Raw genomic sequence first — 21,914 nt, 5'->3', positions numbered from 1 at the left:
AGTCCAGCCCCCTGCTCTAGGCAGGACCGATCCCAACTAAAACAACCCAACCAGGCCTTTGTCAAACCGAGACTTAAACACCTCTAGGGATGGAGACTCCACTACTTCCCTAAGTGACCCGTTCCAGTGCTTCCCCACCCTCCTCGTGAAATAGTTTTTCCTAATATCCAACCTGGACCTCTCCCGCCACAACTTGAGCCCATTGCTCCTTGTTCTGCCATCTGTCACTACTGAGAACAGCCTCTCGCCAGCCTCTTTGGAACCTCCCTTCAGGAAGTTGAAGGCTGCTCTCAAATCCCCCCTCACTCTTCTCTCTTGCAGACTAAACAAACCCAACTCCCTCAGCCTCTCCTCGTAGATCATATGCTCCAGCCCCCGAATCAGTTTGGTCGCCCTCCGCTGGACCCTCTCCAATGCGTCCTCTTCCTTTCTGTAGCTCAGAACTGGACACAACACTCCAGATGTGGCCCCACCAAAGCCGAATAAAGGGGAATAATGACATCTCTGGATCTGCTGGCGATGCTCCTCTTAATGCAACCGAATATGCCATTAGCCTTCTTGGCTACAAGGGCGCCCTGTTGGCTCATCTCCAGCTTCTCATCCACTGTAACCCCCGGGTCCTTTTCTGCACAACTGCTACTTAGCCAGTCGGTCCCCAGCCTGTACCAATACTTGGGATTCTTCCATTCAAGTGCAGGACTCTACACTTGTCCTTGTTGAACCTCATCCGATTTCTTGTGGCCCAATCCTCCAATCTGTCTAAGTCACTCTGGACCCTATCTCTGCCCTCCAGCGTATCTACCTCTCCCCCTAGCTTAGTGTCATCCGCAAACTTGCTGCGGGTGCAATCCATCCCCTCATCCAGGTCATTAATAAAGATGTTGAACAAAACCGGTCCTAGAACCGAACCTTGGGGCACTCCACTAGAAACCGACCGCCATCCTGACCTCGAGCCGTTGATCACTACCCGCTGGGCCCGGCCTTCTAGCCAGCTTTCTATCCATCTTACCGTCCATTTATCCAATCCACATTCCCTTCACTTGCTGGCAAGAATATTGAGGGCGATCGTATCGAAAGCCTGGCTAAAGTCAAGGTCTATCACATCCACTGACTTCCCCATGTCCACCGAGCCAGTTACCTCATCATAAGCTAATCCGATTGGTCAGTCACGACTTGCCCTTTGTGAATCCATGCTGACTATTCCTGATCACTTTCCTCTCATCCAAATGCCACAATATGGATTCCTTAAGGATCCCTGCCATGATTTTTCCAGGAATCGAGGTAAGACTGACCGGCCTATAATTCCCTGGATCGTCCTTCTTCCCTTTTTTGAAGATTTGCCTTGCGCCACGCTCCCCGCTATGGCGGGCACCCACCAGGCGAGCCCCCCCGGGGCGCACTCACCCGACACGATCATGAGGAAGTAGTTCTGGCAGGAGGCCGCCTGGGGGAGGTACTGCACCACGTTCCAGTTGTTCTCCAGCAAGTCCTCCACGCTGGTCTCCTCTTGATCTTTCTCCTCCTCCTCCTTGGACTCTTCTTGCCTTCTGTTGGCCTCCGCCTACAAAGGGTCCCGGGCAGAAGAGATCGGCCCCATGCCTGGCCCGGCGGCCCTCCACCCAGCCCTCTGCCCCGCCCGGACTCTTACCTCCGCTGAGGGGGCACTGGAGGGCACCCTGCCCTTGATGCCCCCATAGTTCGTTGGGTCCATCCACAGCAGGAACTCCCAGCAACGGGAGAAGGAGATGGTCAGGGAGTGGAAGATCTCCTTGGAGTGAATGCTGGAGGGAAAGAGACGACGGTCAGCCCTGCTGGCTTTGAGGGACTAGGGGAGTCGGGCACCGGCTCTGCCCTGCAGAGGCCAGGGGAGGAAGGGGCAGCGTCCACGTCTCCACGGGCCCCGGCGCCTTGGCCCACCTGTTGGTGACGTACTCCACGTAGGCCAGGGCGTCCTCGATGCGCCGCTTCTTGGTGCACAGGACGAGACGGTTGAAGTTGGCGTAGACTACCGTGGAGCCGAGGCGCTTGAACTCGGCCACCAGCCTGGGGAGAGGGAAGACGTGAGGGGAAACCTGGATTGGGGAAGGGGGGCCCGATGGCGTGCAGGGACCCGGTAGGCCAGCTCCTCCCCACCCCTCCTGGCCCTCACGCACTGCAGGAAGAGCTTCCTCATCATGGTGTGGAGGGTGCGGTGCAGGGCCGGGTCGTGCAGCAGGGAGGCCGGGGAGCGGAGCCAGCGGTAGAAGTGGATCACCTGGTGGTCGGCGTAGACGTTGTGGTACTGTGTGATCTCCTTCACCCAGCCCACCACCATGCTCTTCAGGATCCTGCCGGGAGAGAGGGAGACCACCGTCTTCTAAATGCCACCAACCTCCTCCAGATGCCACCAGAGGAACCCACATACCACCAGAGGAACCCCAGATGCCACCAACCTCCTTCAGATGCCACCAGAGGAACCCACATACCACCAGAGGAACCCCAGATGCCACCAACCTCCTCCCGATGCCACCAGAGGAACCCACATACCACCAGAGGAACCCCAGATGCCACCAACCTCCTCCCGATGCCACCAGAGGAACCCCAGATGCCACCAACCTCCTCCCAATGCCACCAGAGGAACCCGACATGCCACCAACGTCTTCCAGATGCCACCAACGTCCTCCAGATGTCACCAGAGGAACCCCACATACCACCAGAGGAACCCCAGATGCCACCAACCTCCCCCTGATGTCGGGTTCTTCTGGTGGCATCGGGGGGGATGTTGGTGGTATCTGGAGGACGTTGGTGGCATGTCACCAACGTCCTCCCGATGCCACCAGAGGAACCCCAGATGCCACCAACGTCCTCCAGATGCCATCAGAGGAACCCCACATGCCACCAATGTCCTCTAGATGCCACCAACCTCTTCTAGATGCCACCAGAGGAACCCCACATGCCACCAACGTCCTCTAGATGCCACCAGAGGAACCCCAGATGCCACCAACATCCTCCAGATGCCACCAGAGGAACCCCACATGCCACCAACGTCCTCCAGATGCCACCAATGTCCTCCAGATGCCACCAGAGGAACCCCAGATGCCACCAACGTCCTCTAGATGCCACCAGAGGAACCCCACATGCCACCAACGTCCTCCAGATGCCACCGATGTCCTCTAGATGCCACCAGAGGAACCCCACATGCCACCAATGTCCTCTAGATGTCACCAGAGGAACCCCACATGCCACCAACGTCCTCCAGATGCCACCAATGTCCTCTAGATGCCACCAGAGGAACCCCAGAAGCTCCCCCCCACCCAAGACGGAGTCTGCGCTCTAGCATCCCTGCCCCCACAGAATGGCCAAAACTCAAGGGCGGGGAGATGCCTCCTGCTCCGCCAGCCCCAGAACACCCGGGCCGGAGACGGCCCTTAGCGGCGCTCCCTGCGGAGCCGGGCCGCACCTGAAGGCGTTGGAGCACAGGGCGGTCTCGTCGTAGCTGGCCGGGAGGCCGGCCGCCTGGTTGCCCGTCACCATGTCCTCGAGGGAGGCCTGCGGGAGGACGTCGAAGCTGACGCTGGTGCTGGCTGCGCCCTCCATGTCGTTGATGTGGTGGGACTGCAGGATGGTGTTCACGGCTAGGCTCTGGAGGTCCAGCTCCACACACACTGGAGGAGAAGCCGCCCGTCAAGGAGGGCGAGAGGGGGCGGAGCAGCAATGCCCCTCGCCACGGCCACGCCGGACTCCCGCCTGGGCCCCCACAGCCCCCCAAATCTTGGAGGGAGCGCTGGGCCCAGCCCGGAATTGCAGCTGCGTCTGGGCTGGCACGCCGCACGCCAGCTGGGACCACAACAAGTCTAGGAACCTGTTAGCACCAGGGGGCGCCTCGGCCAACCGCAGGGAGCGTGGGCGGAGCCTGAAACCCGCCACCAACCAGACGGCTCCTCGGCTGGCCAGAGGGGGCGTGGGAGGAGCCAGAAACCCACCGGCTCTCTGGGGGAATGGGCGGAGCCAGAAACCTCCTCAGCTGGCCACAGGAGGTGTGGGCGGAGCCTGAAGCCCGCCGCCAACCAGAGGGCTCCTTGGCTGGCCAGAGGAGACGTGGGAGGAGCCAGAAACCTCAGCCAGCCACAGGGGGCGTGGGTGGAGCCTGAAGCCCGCTACCAACCAGAGGGCTTCTCGGCTGGCCAGAGGGGGCGTGGGAGGAGCCAGAAACCCACCGGCTCTCTGGGGGAATGGGCGGAGCCAGAAACCTCCTCAGCTGGCCACAGGAGGCGTGGGCGGAGCCTGAAGCCCGCCGCCAACCAGAGGGCTTCTCGGCTGGCCAGAGGGGGCGTGGGAGGAGCCAGAAACCCACCGGCTCTCTGGGGGAAATGGGCGGAGCCAGAAACCTCCTCGGCTGACCACAGGGCGTGTGGGCGGAGCCAGAGACCCAACCACCACCCAGGGGGCTCCTTGGCTGGCCACAGGTGGTGTGGGCGGAGCCTGAAGCCCGCCACCAACCAGAGGGTTCCTCGGCTGGCCAGAGGGGACGTGGGAGGAGCCAGAAACCCACCGGCTCCTTTGGGGAATGGGCGGAGCCAGAATACTCAGCTGACCACAGGGGGAGTGGGCGGAGCCTGAAGCCTACCACCAACCAGAGGGCTCCTCAGGTTGTGTGGGCGGAGCCTAGGAGGTCCCGCCCCTCAGCCAATGCGAAGACCCAGGAAACTCGCCAGGAAGCCCCAGGCCAGACACCTGCTAGCCCCAGCGAGTCACTAGGGCCGCCCCACGGCGAGGTGGCAGGGGCTCACCGGTGGAGTAGCAGCCCGGGTTGTTGATCTCCACCGAGGCTCGGTCGTCGAACTCCATCACCAGCCGGTTGTCGTCGGCCTCCTTGCCCCCCAGGTCCGGGCGGGCCGCGGGCGACAGCCACAGCAGGTGGTTGTGCCGCCGCAGGTGGCGGGCGAAGAAGACGTCGGACCCGAAGGTGGAGATGTCGTCGGGGAGGTTCCCGATGGGGATGTGGTAGTATCTACGGCGGGGGATCAGAGCGCGCTAGCACGGGAGAGGGCGGCCGGTCCCGTCCCCCGCCCGGACCAAGCACCGTCTAGATCAGGGGGTCCCGAGCTGTAGGGGGTCCGTGGGGAGTTTAAAAATAAAGATCCGACCCATTGCAACAAGCCCGATCCTTTCTTTTTCTCTCTCTGGCTATGTCTACGCCGCGGGGGGTTTTCCGGGATACCTCCAGTATCCCAGAACCCCCCCTGCTGTATCCAGGGAACGCGTTTGCTTTTTCGCTTCTTTTTGTAGAAGAGCCAATTAGCTCTTTCGGGGAGCCCGGTCTTCCTCGTTCCACAAGGTATAAGGATTCCTCCGAAAGACGAGGCTTTTCCGAAATTTGGCCCACTGCAGACGGGCCGAATTTCAGAAAAGCCTCTTCCGGGAAAAAAAAAAAAAATCGGAAAAAGAGCTTTTTGCATAGCTTTTCCTGACAAAAACCGCAGTCTAAATCTCGCCTTCCTCTCGTTCTTCTCTCGTCCTCTTTCTCTCTCTCATTCTCTCTCTCTTCTCTCGTCCTCTCATTCTCTTTTTTCCTCTCTCGTCCCCTTCCTCATTCTCTCTCGTTGTCTCTCCTCTTTGTTCTCTCATTCTCTCTTTTTTCTCTCCCCCCTCTCCTCTTTTTTCCTTTGTTCTCTCCTTTTTTCTCGTCCTCTCATTCTCTCGTTTTCTTCCCCCCTCTCGTTCTCTCTCATTGTCTCTCCCCTTTTTTCTCTCCTCCCCTCGTTCTCTTTTCCTCTCCTTCCTTTTTTCTCTCTTGTTCTCGCTCTCCTCCCTTTTTCTCTTTCGTTCTCTGCCCCCTTTTTTCTCTCATTCTCTCTTTTCTCTCCTCTTTTTTCTTTCATTTTCTCTCCTTTTTTCTCGTCCTCTCACTCTCTCGTTTTCTTTCTTTCCCCTCTCGTACCCTCTCTCATTCTCTCTCCCCTTTTCTCTCACGTTCTCCCCCCTTTCTCTCTCCTCCCCTCGTTGTCTTTTCCTCTTCCTCCCTTTTTCTCTTTCGTTCTCTGCCCCCTTTTTTCTCTCATTCTCTCTCCTCTTTTCCTTTCATTCTCTTTTTTCTCTCCTCTTTTCTTTCGTTTTCTCTCCTTTTTTCTCATCCTCTCATTCTCTCTCGTTTTCTTCCCCCCCTCTCGTCCCCTCTCTCGTTCTCTCTCATTGTCTCTCCCCTTTTTTCTCTCATTCTCTCTCATTGTCTCTCCCCTTTTCTCGCTCGTTCTCCCCTTTCTCTCTCCTCCCCTCGTTCTCTTTTCCTCTCCCTCCCTTTTTCTCTTTCATTCTCTCCTCTTTCTCTCATTCTCTCTCTCCTCTCTTTCTCTCTCTCTCCTTCTCTCGTTCTCTCCCCTTTTTTCTCATCCTCTCATTCTCTCGTTCTTTCCTTTTCCCCCCCTCGTCCCTTTCTCGTTCTCTCTCATTGTCTCTCCTCTTTGTTCTCTCATTCTCTTTCCTCTCTTTTTTCTCCCCCCACCCACTTGTTTCTCTCCCCGCTCGTTCCCTCTTTCCGTTCTCTCTCCCCCTTTCTCTTCGTTCTCTCCCACTTTTTTCTCTTCGTTCTCTCGTTTCTCTCCTCTCTCTCATTCTTTCCCTCTGTCCCTTTTTCTCTTTCATTTTCTCCTTCCTTTTTCCTCTCTCGTTCTCTCTCCTCCCTTTTTCCTCTCTCCTTCTCTCCCCTCTCGTTCTTTCTTTCTCTTTTTTCTCTCGTTCTCTCTCCTCCTCCCTCTCCCTGTCTCCTCTCTCTTTTTTCTCTCCTTCTCTCTCCTCCCTCTTTTTTCTCTCCCGTTCTCTCTTCTTCTCTCCTTTCTCCCTCTTCCTTTTTCCCCCGCTCTCTCTTTTTTCGTTCCCGCAGGCAGGGGCGGGTCCATGACATTTTAATAGATTGAAAAGGGGTCCGTATGCTCGAAAACGTTGGGAACCACCGGTCTAGATCATCCCTGGTCCATGTCTATCCAACCTGCTCTTCAATATCTCCAGAGATGGAGACTCCACCACCTCCGTCGGCAACTTATTCCAGTGTTTCACCACCCGGACAAGCGGGAAATTTGTCCTAATGTCCAACCTCAACTTCCCTTGCTGCAGTTGAAGCCCATTGCTTCTGGTCTATCCTCAGAGGCCAAGGAGAACAAGTTTTCTCCCTCCTCGTGACACCCTTTTAGATACGTGAAAACCGCTATCGTGTGCCCTCTCGACCTTTTCCTTTCCCAACTAAACAAGCCCGATTCTTTCAGTCTTCCCTCATCACTCGTGTTTTCTAGACCTTTCATCGTTTTTTGTTGCTCTACTTTGGACTTTCTGAAATCTTTCCTGCAATGTGGTGCCCAGAACTGGACACAAGACCCCAAACTTTTCCAAAGTAGGGGAGCAGGAGGGACGGGCGGCTGACCTCCACCCGCCCCATCTGAAGGGCGCAGCCAGCCACGACTCCCCGCACTGGGGCACAGCCCTGCCACCCCCGGACACCCAACCTGCTCATCTCGAAGGCCTGCGACAGGCAGGTGTCCAGGCTGAGGTAGTGGCGAATCATGCGGCGGGCGGCGTGGCGCTGCCAATCCAGGACGGCGTAGCTGATGTCGTCCGTCACCCGCATGGGCACCATGGGGAACTCTTCCAAGACGGGAATCCCGCTCGCCAGCTGCTTCACGGCCCAGTTGGACTGCACGGCGATCAGCGTGGGGCCTCGGCGCTCGTCCTGCACGGGGAAGAGGGGGAGGGGGCCGTGGAGAGGCAGTCAGAGGTGTGCCGCAGAGATGAGAGTCTAAAATGGCCGCCCTTAAAGGGGCAGGCAACTTTTTTTTTTTGGCTCAACAAAAAATGCTTGGCGTTGCTCATAAAAAGATTGGTGTTCCTCGGTCTTAAAAAAACACACTGTTCTGGGGGGGAACAGCTGTAGGGGAGAAGGAGCAGTCGGAGGTGTGCCACAGAGAGGAGTGTCCAAAATGGCTGCCCTTAAAGGGGCAGGCATCTTTTTTTTTTCCCCCTGTTAAACAAAAAATGCTTGGTGTTGCTCAAAAAAATTGTTTGGTGTTTCTCGGTCTTAAAAAAACCCAACTCTGGCCAATGCCAGGTGCACCAGAGGGAGTGAACCGAACAGATCACGACCAAGCGCTCTCCTGCCGTCCATCTCCACCCTCCGACAAACAGAGGCCGGGGACACTGTTCCTTAGCCATTCATGGACTTAACTCCATGAAAGTATCTAGTTCTCTTTTCAACCCTGTCGCTTTCACCACCTCCTCCGGCGAGGAGTTCCACAGGTTGACTGCACCACGTGAAGAAGAACGTCCTTTGATTTGTTTTAAACCTGCTGCCCATTCGTTTCATTCGGCGGCCCCTAGTTCTTATATGATGGGAACGTGTCAATAACGTTTCTTTATTCGCTTTCTCCAAAACCGCTCCTGATTTTATAGTAATAGAGATGTAGCCGTGTTAGTCTGGTCTTAGAATCATAGAACTGGAAGAGACCTCAGAAGGTCATCAAGTCCAGCCCCCTGCTCTAGGCAGGACCAATCCCAACTCAATCAACCCGGCCAGGGCTTTGTCAAGCCGAGACTTAAACACCTCTAGCGAGGGAGACTCCATCTACGAGCTGCATAGTCCTGTCTTTTGTTTCAGCATGATTTTATAGACCTCTATCCTATCTCTTTTCCAAGCTAAAAATTCCCCGGCTCTTTAATCTCTCCTTATAGGGGACCCGAATCATTTTAGTTGCCCTTCTCTGAACCGTTTCTAATGCCACTCTCTCTTTTTTGAGAGGAGACCACATCTGTACGCAGTATTCCAGATGTGGGCATGCCACGGATTTATTTAAGGGCAATACGATATTCTCCGTCTTATTCTCAATTCCTCACATCCTGTTTGCCTTTTTGACGGCCGCTGCCGTCTTCCGAGAACGATCCATGACGACTCCAAGATCTCTTTCCTGATCAGTTGCAGCTAAATTAGCTCCCCATCATATTATGTCTAGTTGGGGTTATTTTTCCCCCCAACGTGCATTATTTTACATCTATCCACGTTAAATTTCGTTTGGCATTTTGTTGCCCAATCACTCAGTTTGGGGAGATCTTTTTGACGTTCTTCACCGTCCGCTTCGGTCTTAAATACCTTGAGCCGTTTAGTATCGTTTGCAAACTTTGGGGAGATCTTTTTGACGTTCTTCACCGTCCGCTTCGGTCTTAACTACCTTGAGCCGTTTAGTATCGTTTGCAAACTTTGGGGAGATCTTTTTGACGTTCTTCACCGTCCGCTTCGGTCTTAACTACCTTGAGCCGTTTAGTATCGTTTGCAAACTTTGGGGAGATCTTTTTGACGTTCTTCACCGTCTGCTTCGGTCTTAACTACCTTGAGCCGTTTAGTATCGTTTGCAAACTTTGGGGAGATCTTTTGGACGTTCTTCACCGTCCGCTTCGGTCTTAACTACCTTGAGCCGTTTAGTATCGTTTGCAAACTCTGAGGAGATCTTTCTGACGTTCTTCACCGTCCGCTTCGGTCTTAACTACCTTGAGCCGTTTAGTACCGTTTGAAAATTTATCGTCCGCCTCCACCAATTTGCCGCCGCCACCACCGCTTGGCACCTTACCTTGTAGGCCAGCAGCAGGCGCTGGATGGCCCGGGAGACCGTCTTGGGGTCGGTCTCGGCCCGCACCTCGAAGGAATGCTTATCCGGCGGGAGTAGCTCCTCGCCCGTTTTCTCCGCCATGTTGCCGCGCTCCGCCGTGTACAGGTTGGCGAGGTTGGGCATTTGGTTACTGCGTACCTGGGACAAGAGCAGAGGTGCGTCAGCACGGCAGACCGGCCCAGGGAACCCGCCGAAAAGACCCCGCTAGTTCCCACCCTTACCGTGTCCAGCACGAAGACGGAGGCCTTGCGCTGGGCGGGGACGAAGAGGCCAAAAAGCGCCTTGCTGCCTTGGGCGTGGTGGTAGAGGTAGATGTGACGGATGCTCCCTAAGAAGGCAAAACAGATAAGTCAGCGTTTTGGGCCGCCTGCCCTGCGGAGACCCGCCCTGGCCGCGAGGCCTCACCTGGCTCCAGGTAGCTGAACTGGGCCAGTGAACGCATCTCCAGGTGCTCCAGGGCGAAGGTGTCCGCCTCCCGGCCTGTGAGATGCCGGACCAGCTGCCGGCTCACCATGCACACGCAGCCCAGGTGGATCACGGCCCGGAGAAGTAACGGCACCTGGGGAGGGGCATCGCGCGTTAGCCTCCTTGAGGACGCAGAGCAGAGCTCCGCCCCCAATTCTGCACGGGAGCAGGTTCCGGGGTCCTGTGGGGGGAGGCCCAGGAGAGCCGGCTTGGGAGGGCGGCCAGGGTCCGGCCAGTGCGGGGACAGGGAGGGCCGGGCGCCGTCACCTGAGTCTCGTACACCCCCTCGATGTCCGGGGCGGCCAGGCTGGCGTTGATCTCGTTGAGGTGCTCCTGGTAGAGGTCCTCGGGGACGGAGTACTCGTAGAGATGGTAGAGCAAGTTGGAACGGGGCAGGACCCTGTTGACCTGCCGGGGAGCGCCGCCGTCAGAGGGCGCCGCGGGCCCGGCGACAGAACCACCGCCGCTTTCCGAGCTAGCTGCGTGGGCCGCCTGACTCGAGCCCGTGCCCCCAGGGAACCGGGCGTGCGGCGGCGTCTCTTGCGCACGTCCCCAAATCGCCGTAACAGTCGTGGCCAAGGCGGGTGCAGGTGGGTTGGCGGGGTGGGGGCCCGCTGGAGCTGTGGCCAGGGTGCCGGGGGCCACTGGGGTGGGGGCCAGGATACAGGGGCCCGCCGGGGCGGGGGCGCCCGCCGGGTTGTGGGCCAGGATACAGGGCCCGCTGGAGCTGTGGCCAGGGTGCAGGGGGCCCGCTGGAGCTGTGGCCAGGGTGCAGGGGGCCCACTGGAGCTGTGGCCAGGGTGCAGGGGGGCCGCTGGGGTGGGGGCCCGGGTACAGGGAGCCCCCCGGAGCAGAGGCCCGGGTACAGGGGGGCCCCCCCGGAGCTGGGGCCCGGGTACAGGGGGGCCCCCCCGGAGCTGGGGCCCGGGTACAGGGGGGCCCCCCCGGAGCTGGGGCCCGGGTACAGGGGGGCCCCCCCGGAGCTGGGGCCCGGGTACAGGGGGGCCCCCCCGGAGCTGGGGCCCGGGTACAGGGGGGCCCCCCCGGAGCAGGGGCCAGGGGTCCAGCGGCGGAGGCTGCAGGGAAGACTGAGGGGCACTCGAAGAGCTGGGGGGCGCTGGCTGGGACCACGGGAGAGGGGGGGGGGGTCTGAACCAAGGAGCATTAGCAGAGCTGAGGGGGGGGACTGGTTGGGATACCGGGGGGCTGCGGGTCGGAAGGGCCGCGGCAGAGCCGGGTTGATGGCCTCCGCCGGGCCTCTAGCTGACAGGGGGTCACCGCCCGAGAGGGGGCAGGGAGGGGCTCCCCCCACCTTGCGATAGACCGCTCCCTCCTCCGGCTTGGCCACCCGCTGGTTGACGTAGAAGACGCGGGGGATGCTCAGCTTGAGGGAATGCAGGTCGCTCCCGATGACGGCCCACAGCCGGAACAGGCCCGGCTGGCTGGTCTCCGCCACCTGTGTGGGGCGGAAGGAGGGCTCGGTGGGCGAGAGCGTAGCTCCTCTACACTGCCCCCCCATGAGCTCAGAAAGCCCCGCCCTCTCCCCGCCCCACGGATGTTCTCAACCGTCAGGCCCGCGGGGACAAAGCCGGCCCGCCGGGGGGGACCGGTACCTGCACGATCTGCCACGGCAGGTCCAGGATGCTGCGGGCCGTCCGGCGCAGGTAGCTGCCCAGCCCCGTGGCGGGCCCGTCCCGGACCGCGCCGCCGCCCGGCGCCGCCTGGCCGTCCGCCAGCCGCCGCTTCTTCCGGCGCGCCTGCCGCTGCCGGGCCTGCAGCTCCCACTTCTTCTTGTGGTAGCGGAGCCAGGCCTGGCGCTCCTCCTAGGGGGAGAGAGCAGAAGGGGGTGACCGGATCCCGGAGAGGGGACGGCTCCCTAGGGGACCGCGCCTTACCTTGGTGGTGCCGGTAGGCGGGGGCGGGCCCAAGATCTCCCGCCACGACTGGGTCAGCTCCAGGCTCTCGGACAGCTCCTGGCTCTCCCCGGCCACCGGGACCCTCTTGCGTTTGCTGGAGATAGGGACGGCCGGCTGCAGGGGCTTGGGCGCCCCAAAATCCTCCATGTCGGCCACCTGGGAGCAGGAGGGGCCCTCCTGGGGCTGGTTGGCAGTGACCTGGGTGGGAACAAGGGCTCTCAGCCATAGTGGCTAGGGTGTAGGGGGCCACAGGGGGCCGCCAGCCAGGGCACCGGGGGCCGCCGGGGGCCAGTGGCCAGGGGGCCGCCGGCCAGGGTTCAGGGGGGTGCAGAGGGCCAGTGGCCAGGGTGCAGAGGGCCGGCGAGGGCAGGGTGCAGAGTGCAGGGGGCCGGCGAGGGCAGGGTGCAGAGGGCTGGCGAGGGCAGTGACCAGGGTGCAGGGGACCGGCGAGGGCAGGGTGCAGGGGGGCGGGGACCGGCGAGGGCAGTGACCAGGGTGCAGGGGAACGGCGAGGGCAGGGTGCAGGGGGGCAGGGACCGGCGAGGGCAGGGTGCAGGGGACTGGCAAGGGCAGTGACCAGGGTGCAGGGGACCGGCGAGGGCAGGGTGCAGGGGACCGGCGAGGGCAGTGACCAGGGTGCAGGGGACCGGCGAGGGCAGGGTGCAGGGGGGCGGGGACCGGCGAGGGCAGTGACCAGGGTGCAGGGGACCGGCGAGGGCAGGGTGCAGGGGGCCGGCGAGGGCAGGGGGCCGGCGAGGGCAGGGTGCAGGGGGCCGGCGAGGGCAGGGTGCAGGGGGGCAGGGACTGGCGAGGGCAGGGTGCAGGGGACCGGCAAGGGCAGTGACCAGGGTGCAGGGGACCGGCGAGGGCAGGGTGCAGGGGACCGGCGAGGGCAGTGACCAGGGTGCAGGGGACCGGCGAGGGCAGGGTGCAGGGGGGCGGGGGCCGGCGAGGGCAGAGTGCAGGGGACCGGCGAGGGCAGTGACCAGGGTGCAGGGGACCGGCGAGGGCAGGGTGCAGAGGGCTGGCGAGGGCAGTGACCAGGGTGCAGAGGGCCGGCGAGGGCAGGGTGCAGGGGGGCGGCGAGGGCAGTGACCAGGGTGCAGGGGACCGGCGAGGGCAGGGTGCAGGGGGGCGGGGGCCGGCGAGGGCAGAGTGCAGGGGACCGGCGAGGGCAGTGACCAGGGTGCAGGGGACCGGCGAGGGCAGGGTGCAGAGGGCTGGCGAGGGCAGTGACCAGGGTGCAGGGGACCAGCGAGGGCAGGGACCAGGGTGCAGGGGACCGGCGAGGGCAGGGTGCAGGGGGGCGGGGACCGGCGAGGGCAGGGTGCAGGGGGGCGGGGACCGGCGAGGGCAGTGGCCAGGGTGCAGGGGGGCGGGGACCGGCGAGGGCAGGGTGCAGGCGAGGGCAGGGTGCAGGGGGCCGGCAGCCAGGGTGCACAAACACAGGGCCCCACGCGGCCCAGCTAACGCATCACCCATTACCTGTCTCTTGCCCTCGCTAGTGAACAGCTCGTTGATTTTCTTCTGCTTGTAGACGTCGTTCTTCTCCAGGAGCTTCTTGTGCAGCCAGTCGGGGTGCCGGATGCGGGGCACGGGGTTCTTCACCTGCAGGGACAGGGCGTGTGATGGTAGCCGCGGGGAGAGGGGCCCGGCGAACCAGCCCCTCCCGGCCCCGCCGCCCCTCACCTGCTGCAGCGCGGCGGGGATGGTGATGATTTTCTGAATGGTGTTGCCCAGTCGCTCGATGTAGTAGTCCCAGTCCAGGATCTGGGGGAAGAGGAGGTGCCAGCCAGAGCGTGACCCCTTACCCGCGTACTAGCTGGGCACCAGGGCCAGGCAACTACCCGAGGGGAACACCTGGCTTGCGGCCACTCACCGTGCGGATGTTGAAGTCCTGCAGGGAGGGGCTCTTCAGCCATTTGCGGAGGTAGTGCTTCCGCACGCTCAGCTCAGCTTGGAAGATGGCCAGCGGGATGGCCCTGGGAGAAGCAGAGAGCGCTGGTCACCCATGGGTGCCTGCAGGGGGGGCTAGAGTCTGCATAGCCCCCTTCCCACTAGGGCTCACTGCCCTTTCCAATCCTAGAACCGGAAGGGACTTCCAGAGGTCATGCAGTCCAGTCCCTGGTCCTTACGACAGGACCAAGCCCCATCTAGACCATCCCTGGTAGATGTCTACCCAACCTGTTCTTCAATATCTCCACTGTCCATCGATGGTAGATGTCTATAGAATCATTGAATACTAGAACGGGAAGGGACCTCGCGAGGTCATCAAGACCAGTCCCCTGCCCTCATGGCAGGACCAAGCACCATCTAGACCATCCCTGGTAGAGGTCTACCCAACCTGTTCTTCAATATCTTCAGTGGCCATTGATGGTAGATATCTATAGAATCATAGACTCATTGAATACTAGAATGGGAAGGGACCTCGCGAGGTCTTCAAGTCTAGCCCGCTGCCCTCATGGTAGGACCAAGCACCATCTAGACCACCCCTGGAAGATGTCTACAGAATCAGGATCCTAGAATTGGAAGGGACCTCGAGAGGTTATCAAGTCCAGCCCCCTGCCCTTGCGGCAGGACCAAGCACCATCTGGACCATTCCTGGTAGATGTCTACCCAACCTGCTCTTCAGTATCACCAGTGTCCATCGATGGTAGATGTCTATAGAATCATAGAACACTAGAACTGGAAGGGAACCTCAAGAGGTCACCAAGTCCAGTCCCCTGTCCTCACAGGAGGGCCAAGACCATGTAGACCAGTTTCTTAAACTGTGTTACGTGGCACACTGGTGTGTCATGGAAAACAGAGTCCAAAATGGCTGCCCTTAAAGGGGCAGGTGACTTCTCCCCTCTGCCCCCAATAACTCCCTCCCCCCTGGCCTTTTTTTTTTGCTCAACCAAAAGTCCTTGGTGTTCCTCATAAAACAAAATATTGTTTGGTGTTCCTTGGTCTAAAAAAGCTTTAGAAACACTCATCTAGACCATCCCTGGTGGATGTCTATAGAATCATAGGATACTAGAACTGGAAGGGACCTCGAGAAGTCATCAAGTCCCGTTCCCTGTCCTCACGGCAGGACCAAGACCATCTAGACCATCCCTGGTTGATGTCTAGAGAATCATGGAACACTGGAACGGGAAGGGACCTTGAGAGGTCATCAAGTTCCGTTCCCTGCCCTCACGGCAGGACCAAGCCCCATCTAGACCGTCCCTGGTAGATGTCTATAGTTTCATGGAACACCAGAACTGGAAGAAACCTTGACGGGTCATTGAGTCCAGTCCCCTGCCCTCATGGCAAGCCCCATCTAGACCATCCCTGGTAGATGTCTACAGAATCCTAGAATCCTAAAACTGGAAGGTACCTTGAGAGGTCATCGAGTCCAGGATCCTGGCAGGACCAAGCCCCATCTAGACCATCCCTGGTAGATGTCTACAGAATCCTAGAATCCTAAAACTAGAAGGTACCTTGAGAGGTCATCGAGTCCAGGATCCTGGCAGGACCAAGCCCCATCTAGACCATCCCTGGTAGATGTCTACAGAATCCTAGAATCCTAAAACTGGAAGGTACCTTGAGAGGTCATCGAGTCCAGGATCCTGGCAGGACCAAGCCCCATCTAGACCATCCCTGGTAGATGTCTACAGAATCCTAGAATCCTAAAACTGGAAGGTACCTTGAGAGGTCATCGAGTCCAGGATCCTGGCAGGACCAAGCCCCATCTAGACCATCCCTGGTAGATGTCTACCCAACCTGCTCTTCAATATCTCCAGCGATGGAGATTCCACAACCTCCCCCAGGCAATATATTCCGGTGGTTCACCACCCAGACAGGTAGGAAGTGTTCCCCAATGGCCAACCTCAACCTCCCTTGTTGCAATTTAAGCCCGTTGCTTCTCCGATCCTCAGAGGCCGAGGAGAACAATGTTAGATACTTGAAAAACTGCAGTCTACTCTCCCTCCACCCCCATACCGTCTGTCGCCCCAGGAAGAGACTCCTACTTCAGCCCCTCGGTGGGAGACTCCTGCGCCCTCCTGGGTGGATTTACCTCTCGGTGACCGGCGCCCCGTCTGGTTTCTTGGAGATGATGAAGCGACAGCTCAGCCCGGCGTCCTTCACCATCTGGTCCCCGAGGAACTCGGCCAAGCGCTTGGCCGTGCTGATGGAGGTGGATTTCTGCTCCCCGTAGTCCTCCAGCTTGCGGGACATGGAGCGGTTCTCGGAAATCAGCTCAAACAGCTCCGAGTCCGGCATGTTGGCAGCCTGGGGGTGAGGAGGGGGAGAGAGGCCTGATGCTTACAGAGGCATTCTGGGAACAGACAGGTTGCAGCTTGCTTTGCTGGGGAGATGGGCTCTGGGGAGAACCTGGATTTACATCGGGGGCCGGGAATGACAGAACTGCCATGGTCAGGTAACTTGAGAACATAAGAACGGCCATATTGGGTCAGACCAAAGGTCCATCTAGTCCAGTGTCCTGTCTGCCGACCGTGGCCAGCACCAGGTGCCTCAGAAGGGGTGGACCAAATAGGTAACGATCAAGCGATCTCTCTCCTGCCATCCATCTCCACCCTCTGCCTTACCCATCCTGGCTAATAGCCATGAATGTATCTAGTTCTCTTTTCAACCCTGCTAGCCTTCACAACCTCCTGGACAGGGCGCTGCCCTTCACAGCCTCCTGCAGCGAGGAGTTCCACAGATGGACCGGGCGCTGCCCTTCACAGCCTCCTGCAGCGAGGAGTTCCACAGATGGACCGGGCGCTGCCCTTCACAGCCTCCTGCAGCGAGGAGTTCCACAGATGGACCGGGCGCTGCCCTTCACAGCCTCCTGCAGCAAGGAGTTCCACAGATGGACCGGGCGCTGCCCTTCACAGCCTCCTGCAGCGAGGAGTTCCACAGATGGACCGGGCGCTGCCCTTCACAGCCTCCTGCAGCAAGGAGTTCCACAGATGGACCGGGCGCTGCCCTTCACAGCCTCCTGCAGCAAGGAGTTCCACAGATGGACCGGGCGCTGCCCTTCACAGCCTCCTGCAGCGAGGAGTTCCACAGATTGACGGTGCGCTGCGTGAAGAATACTTGTGGAGGAGGGGAGCGTTACAAGATAGAACGTGCCACCCCCCACGGGGGTAGAAAATTGTTCCTTTTGTCTTTCAGAACATCACAAAGAACTGCTACCAGCCGAGGGTACGTCCAGACGGCAGAGTTTTTCCGGGATACTGGAAGTGTTTTTCGGAAGAGCCGACGCGTTTTTCGCCATCCCCGTAACCCTCGTGTTACGAGGATGAAGGGATGTGCCGAAACAACTACCAGCATGAATCGGATATACGAGAGTGACTAATCACTTTACTCTTAAGAATCTGTACCAATACACAACCCTAAAAGCAATGCCGCACAAGACCACTTGTTGTCCAGGTTTGCTCCTAAGTAGGTGTGAGGAAGTGCAACAGACGTAACCTCCCTGACCCAGCTCTTTTTTGAACCCTGTTGAAGTCCTAGCCTTCACCACATCCTGTGGCAAGGAGTTCCACAGATTGACTGTGTGCTGCGTGAAGAAAAACTTCCTTTGGTTTGTTTTAAACCTGCTGCCCATTAGTTTCACTTGGTGGCCTCTAGTTCTTATATTATGAGAACACGTAAATAACGTTTCCTTATTCGCTTTCTCCACACCACTCACGATTTTATAGACCTCTATCCCATCCCTTCTTAGTCTCCTCTTTTCCAAGCTGAAAAGTCCAAGTCTTTTTAATCTCTCCTCAGATGGGACCCGTTTCCAACCCCAAATCGTTTTAGTTGTCCTTCTCTGAACCGTTTCTAATGCCAGTAGATCTTTTTTGAGATAAGACCACATCTGTACACAGTATTCCAGATGTAGGCGTCCCATGAATGTTTACAAGGGCAATAAGATATTCTCCGTCTTATTCTCGATCAATTTTTTTAATGATTCCTCTCATCCTGTTTGCTTTTTTGACGGCCGCTGCCCACGGCGTGGATGTCTTCAGAGAACGATCGACGATGACTCCAAGATCTCCTGATGAGTTATAGCTAAATTAGTCCCCATCATAGTGTATGTCTAGTTGGGGTTATTTTTTCCCCCAACGTGCATTACTTTGCATTTCACCACATTAAACGCCCCAAAACGACAAATGAAATTGATCCCCCCGACCAGGCAGGAGAGCGGCCGTTGGAGGCTTCGAAGTGTCCTCGGAGGATCTGCAACCGTCCTTGGGTTACTCATGTCCTCCCAGTTTCTGGTTCCTTGTCCATCAAAGGTCTCCCGGTCTGAGTTGGGAACGTGGCCGGACTCCATAAAACCCCATCCCTGTGGGTCAGTGACGTGAACCCAGCCAGAGTTGGGCAGATAGGAGAACCAGAGAGGTCTACTTCATCACCCGATTCCACCCGTCAGGAACGTCCTACCGGGCTAGCGTCTTCACAAAAGATTAGGGTTGGAGAAGACTTCAAGAGGTCCTCAAGGATCAACTCCAACTCAATCATCTCAGCCAGGTCTTGGTCAAGTCGGGACTTCACAACTTCGACGGATGGAGATTCCGCCCCCTCCCTAAGGAGCCCATTCCAGCACTTCCTCACCCTCCTCGGGAAATCGTTTTTCCTCCTCTCCAACTTCGACCTCCCCCACTGCAGCCTGAGACCGTTGCTCCTCGTTCTGCCATCTGAGAACGGCCGCTCTCCGTTCTCTTTGGCATCAGGGAGTTGAAGGCTGCTCTCAAATCTCCCCTCACTCTTCTCTTCTGTAGACTAAATCCAAATCCCTCAGTCTCTTCCTCATAGGTCAAGAGCTCCAGCCTTCGAATCATTTTGGTCGCCCTCCGTTGGACTCTCCCCATTTTCTGTAGTGGGGGGCCTAGAACTGGACGCAACACTCCAGATGTGACCTCACCAGAGCCGAATAAAGGGGAAGAATCGTGTCTCTAGATCGGCTGGCAATGCTCCTCCTAATGCAACCTAATATGCCGTTAGTCGTCTTGGCTACAAGGACGCCTTGTTGACTCTCATCCAACTTCTCTTCCACTGTAACCCCAGGTCCTTTTCTGCCGAATTGCTACTTAGCCAGTCGGTTCCCAGACTGTAACAATACTTGAAATTCTTCCATCCCAAGAGCGAGACTCTGCGTTTGTCTTTGTTGAACCTCATCCGATTTCTTTTGGCCCAACCCTTCAACGTGTCTAGGTCACTCTGGACCCTCTCCCTGCCCTCCAACGTGTCTACCTCTCCCCCTAGCTTAGAGTCGTCCACGAACATGCCGAGAGCGCAATCCCTCCCCTCATTCAAGTCATCAATAAAGATGTTGAACAAAACCGGCCCTAGAACCGATCCTTGGGGCAACGTGCTTGATACCGACCGCCAACTTAACATCGAGCCGTTGATCACGACCCGTTGATCTCTGACCAGGGCTTCCCTCATCCGATTTCTTTTGGCCCGACCCTTCAATGTGTCTAGGTCACTCTGGACCCTCTCCCTGCCCTCCAACGTGTCTACCTCTCCCCCTAGCTTAGAGTCGTCCACGAACATGCCGAGAGCGCAATCCCTCCCCTCATTCAAGTCATCAATAAAGATGTTGAACAAAACCGGCCCTAGAACCGATCCTTGGGGCAACGTGCTTGATACCGACCGCCAACTTAACATCGAGCCGTTGATCATGACCCGTTGATCTCTGACCAGGGCTTCCCTCCTCCTCGGATGGAGGTCAGGTCACCAAACCTGACACCTCCGCATCCTTGTCTGACCTTCCCGCAGAATGGGAGAGGGGAATCCATTCTTGGGGTCCTTTCCTGGCTCTGTCTCGCAACGTGTTGGAGACATGCCCACCAAGTGAGCCACCTCGGGGACAGTGGGCTACGCTCATCCCGGGATCGGAGTTGCTGGAGAGGGGCAAACATGAACCCAATAGGGGCAACGGTTGCTAAGGGAGTGCTACAAACACGGGTCCTGTTCTAGTGTGCCGTACTGCACTCGGGGAAACTAGGGGACTTCACGCAGCGCACGGTCAACCTATTTCTTCACACAGCACCCAGTCAACCTGTGGAACTCCTCGCCAGAGGATGGGGTGAAGGCCAGGACTTCAGCAGGGTTCCAACAAGAGCTAGATCAAGTCATGGAGGAGAGGTCCACCAAGACTTATCGCCAGCATGGTTAGAAATGGTCTCCCTAGCCTCTGTTTGTCTGGAAATGGGTGACAGAGAGGGATCACTCAATGATTCCCTGTTGTGTTCACTCCTTCTGGGCACCTGGCGTTGTCCGTTGTCGGAAGACAGGACCCTGAGCTGGATGGACCTTTGGTCTTACCCAATATGGCCGCTCTTACAACTTCCCACTCTCCCATAACTCCAGCAGCAGGGATGTTGTCCGTTCCAGGGGACCGTGCCCAACTCCCGGAGGAGCAAACGGGCGGCCACTCACCTTGCTGTACAGCACGTCCAGCCAATAGTCGGCCACCTTGGCCACCGAGGCGTAGACCTCCTCCAGCGTGGTGCCCTTGAGGAAGGCCTCGAACACGGACGACTGGAAGATCTTCACCAGCTGCAGCTCCCCGCGCCGCTTCACCTCGAAGCCTTTCAGCTCTGCCAGGGACCCGTCCTCGTTGAACACGGCGTACCTGGGAGACAGCGGCCGTCAGAGGCCTGCCCAGTGCTGGAGGACGCGGCCTTGCTAGGTTCTTCTTACCTAGACCTCACCAGGTTCTTGGACTCCCCAGCGACCAGCCCCCAGCGACTAAGGGATAAAGCCGGCGGTGGGCAATTATTTTTGCCCAGGGGCCACTTAAAAATGCGTGAAGTAGCCTCAGGCCACACAGGAAGGGGCGGGGCCTACACAGGAAGGGGCGGGGCCTACACAGGAAGGGGCGGGGCCTACACAGGAAGGGGCGGGGCTGCCTTCAAAACACCACATGCTGCTAGCAGGGTGGGAGGAGGGTTCGCGCCCTCCCCCGCCCCCCCCAGGCCTTAATTGATCCAGGCCCCCTGCTCGCCGGCCCCGGATCCGGGCCCCCTGGCCCATTTGCCATCCCCGGGTTAAGCCCAGGTAGCTAGCAAAGCCACAGGCAAGGCGCCAGAGAACCAATCGGCATCCGGTGTTGCAATCTAAGTTGGACACAGATTCCCTGCCTGCTTTCTTTGTGTGGGGGAGAGAAACCAAGGAGTCGAGAGACACAGAATGATTTAAACCCAGGCAGGACTACCATGCCTCCAAGGAATACGGGCATGGAAGTAGACCGAATCAAGAGAAAATCAGAGGTAAGTAACGGGGAAAAAGTGAATCCAGTCACCTTCGTCGTAATTTTTCTTTATTTTATGGTTTGGTCTGAACTCGTGTGTGCGATTCTACGCTCCAATTACCATCTAAGCCTTGTGCCAGAGATTTTTCTCTGTTTTAACTGGTTTTCCTTCGTTGCTCGGTAACATCTCGCAACCAAGTCGGCTCTCTCAAGTCTCTCTTTTGGTTTGGAATAATAAAAAAAAAAAAAATCACTCTCTTTTACGGTGAGGGTTTGCTTCTTGTGTCCTGGAAGATCGGACTGTGTGTATCGGAGAGGTCGGCTACCAGAGACTGCAACTTGTTTTTCTCTTCTCTGTTTTCAAGTACGTTAGGGGCAAAAGAGCTTGGAGTACCTCTGGGAGTGACTTTAAAGTGTCTCTCCCCGCCCCCCCCCCACGCCCCCAGTTTTAGGGATAAAAAGCACTTGATGGGGGCAGCAAATTCCCCAAAATCGGTGTACCGTGATTCTGGGGAGGAAGTTTTTGTTAAAAAAACTTCCTCTCTACATCAGAGGGGTAGCCCTGTGGGTCTGACGAAGTGGGTCTTTGCCCACGAAAGCTTATGCTCCTACACTTCAGTTAGTCTATAAAGTGCCACAGGACTCCTTGTCACTTTTCCTCTCTACAGACACTGGTTCTTGTCAACTCTT

General features: G+C 58.0%; 1 protein-coding gene across 2 annotated transcripts in view; it reads right to left on the bottom strand.

Annotated features, from left to right (window-relative positions):
* POLE (DNA polymerase epsilon, catalytic subunit) overlaps positions 1-21,914 on the bottom strand; it is a 56,903-nt gene that overhangs the window by 6,346 nt on the left and 28,643 nt on the right. For both annotated transcript variants that reach the window (XM_075897865.1, XM_075897864.1), the window contains exons 25-43: positions 20,411-20,606; positions 16,044-16,258; positions 13,884-13,986; positions 13,694-13,774; positions 13,490-13,612; positions 11,984-12,202; positions 11,702-11,911; positions 11,401-11,544; positions 10,356-10,496; positions 10,029-10,182; positions 9,845-9,951; positions 9,585-9,761; positions 7,476-7,699; positions 4,770-4,990; positions 3,440-3,644; positions 2,154-2,327; positions 1,918-2,043; positions 1,649-1,781; positions 1,405-1,561 (exon numbers count right to left, since the gene is read on the bottom strand). In XM_075897865.1, the coding sequence (XP_075753980.1) occupies positions 1,405-1,561; positions 1,649-1,781; positions 1,918-2,043; positions 2,154-2,327; positions 3,440-3,644; positions 4,770-4,990; positions 7,476-7,699; positions 9,585-9,761; positions 9,845-9,951; positions 10,029-10,182; positions 10,356-10,496; positions 11,401-11,544; positions 11,702-11,911; positions 11,984-12,202; positions 13,490-13,612; positions 13,694-13,774; positions 13,884-13,986; positions 16,044-16,258; positions 20,411-20,606 (3,110 nt within the window). The remainder of the gene's footprint in view (positions 1-1,404; positions 1,562-1,648; positions 1,782-1,917; positions 2,044-2,153; positions 2,328-3,439; positions 3,645-4,769; positions 4,991-7,475; positions 7,700-9,584; positions 9,762-9,844; positions 9,952-10,028; positions 10,183-10,355; positions 10,497-11,400; positions 11,545-11,701; positions 11,912-11,983; positions 12,203-13,489; positions 13,613-13,693; positions 13,775-13,883; positions 13,987-16,043; positions 16,259-20,410; positions 20,607-21,914) is intronic.

Source organism: Pelodiscus sinensis, chromosome 15, assembly GCF_049634645.1.
Source record: "Pelodiscus sinensis isolate JC-2024 chromosome 15, ASM4963464v1, whole genome shotgun sequence".
NCBI lineage: Eukaryota > Metazoa > Chordata > Testudines > Trionychidae > Pelodiscus > Pelodiscus sinensis.
The sequence above is the reverse complement of the archived record's forward strand: the minus strand, read 5'-3'. Positions and strand labels throughout refer to the sequence as shown.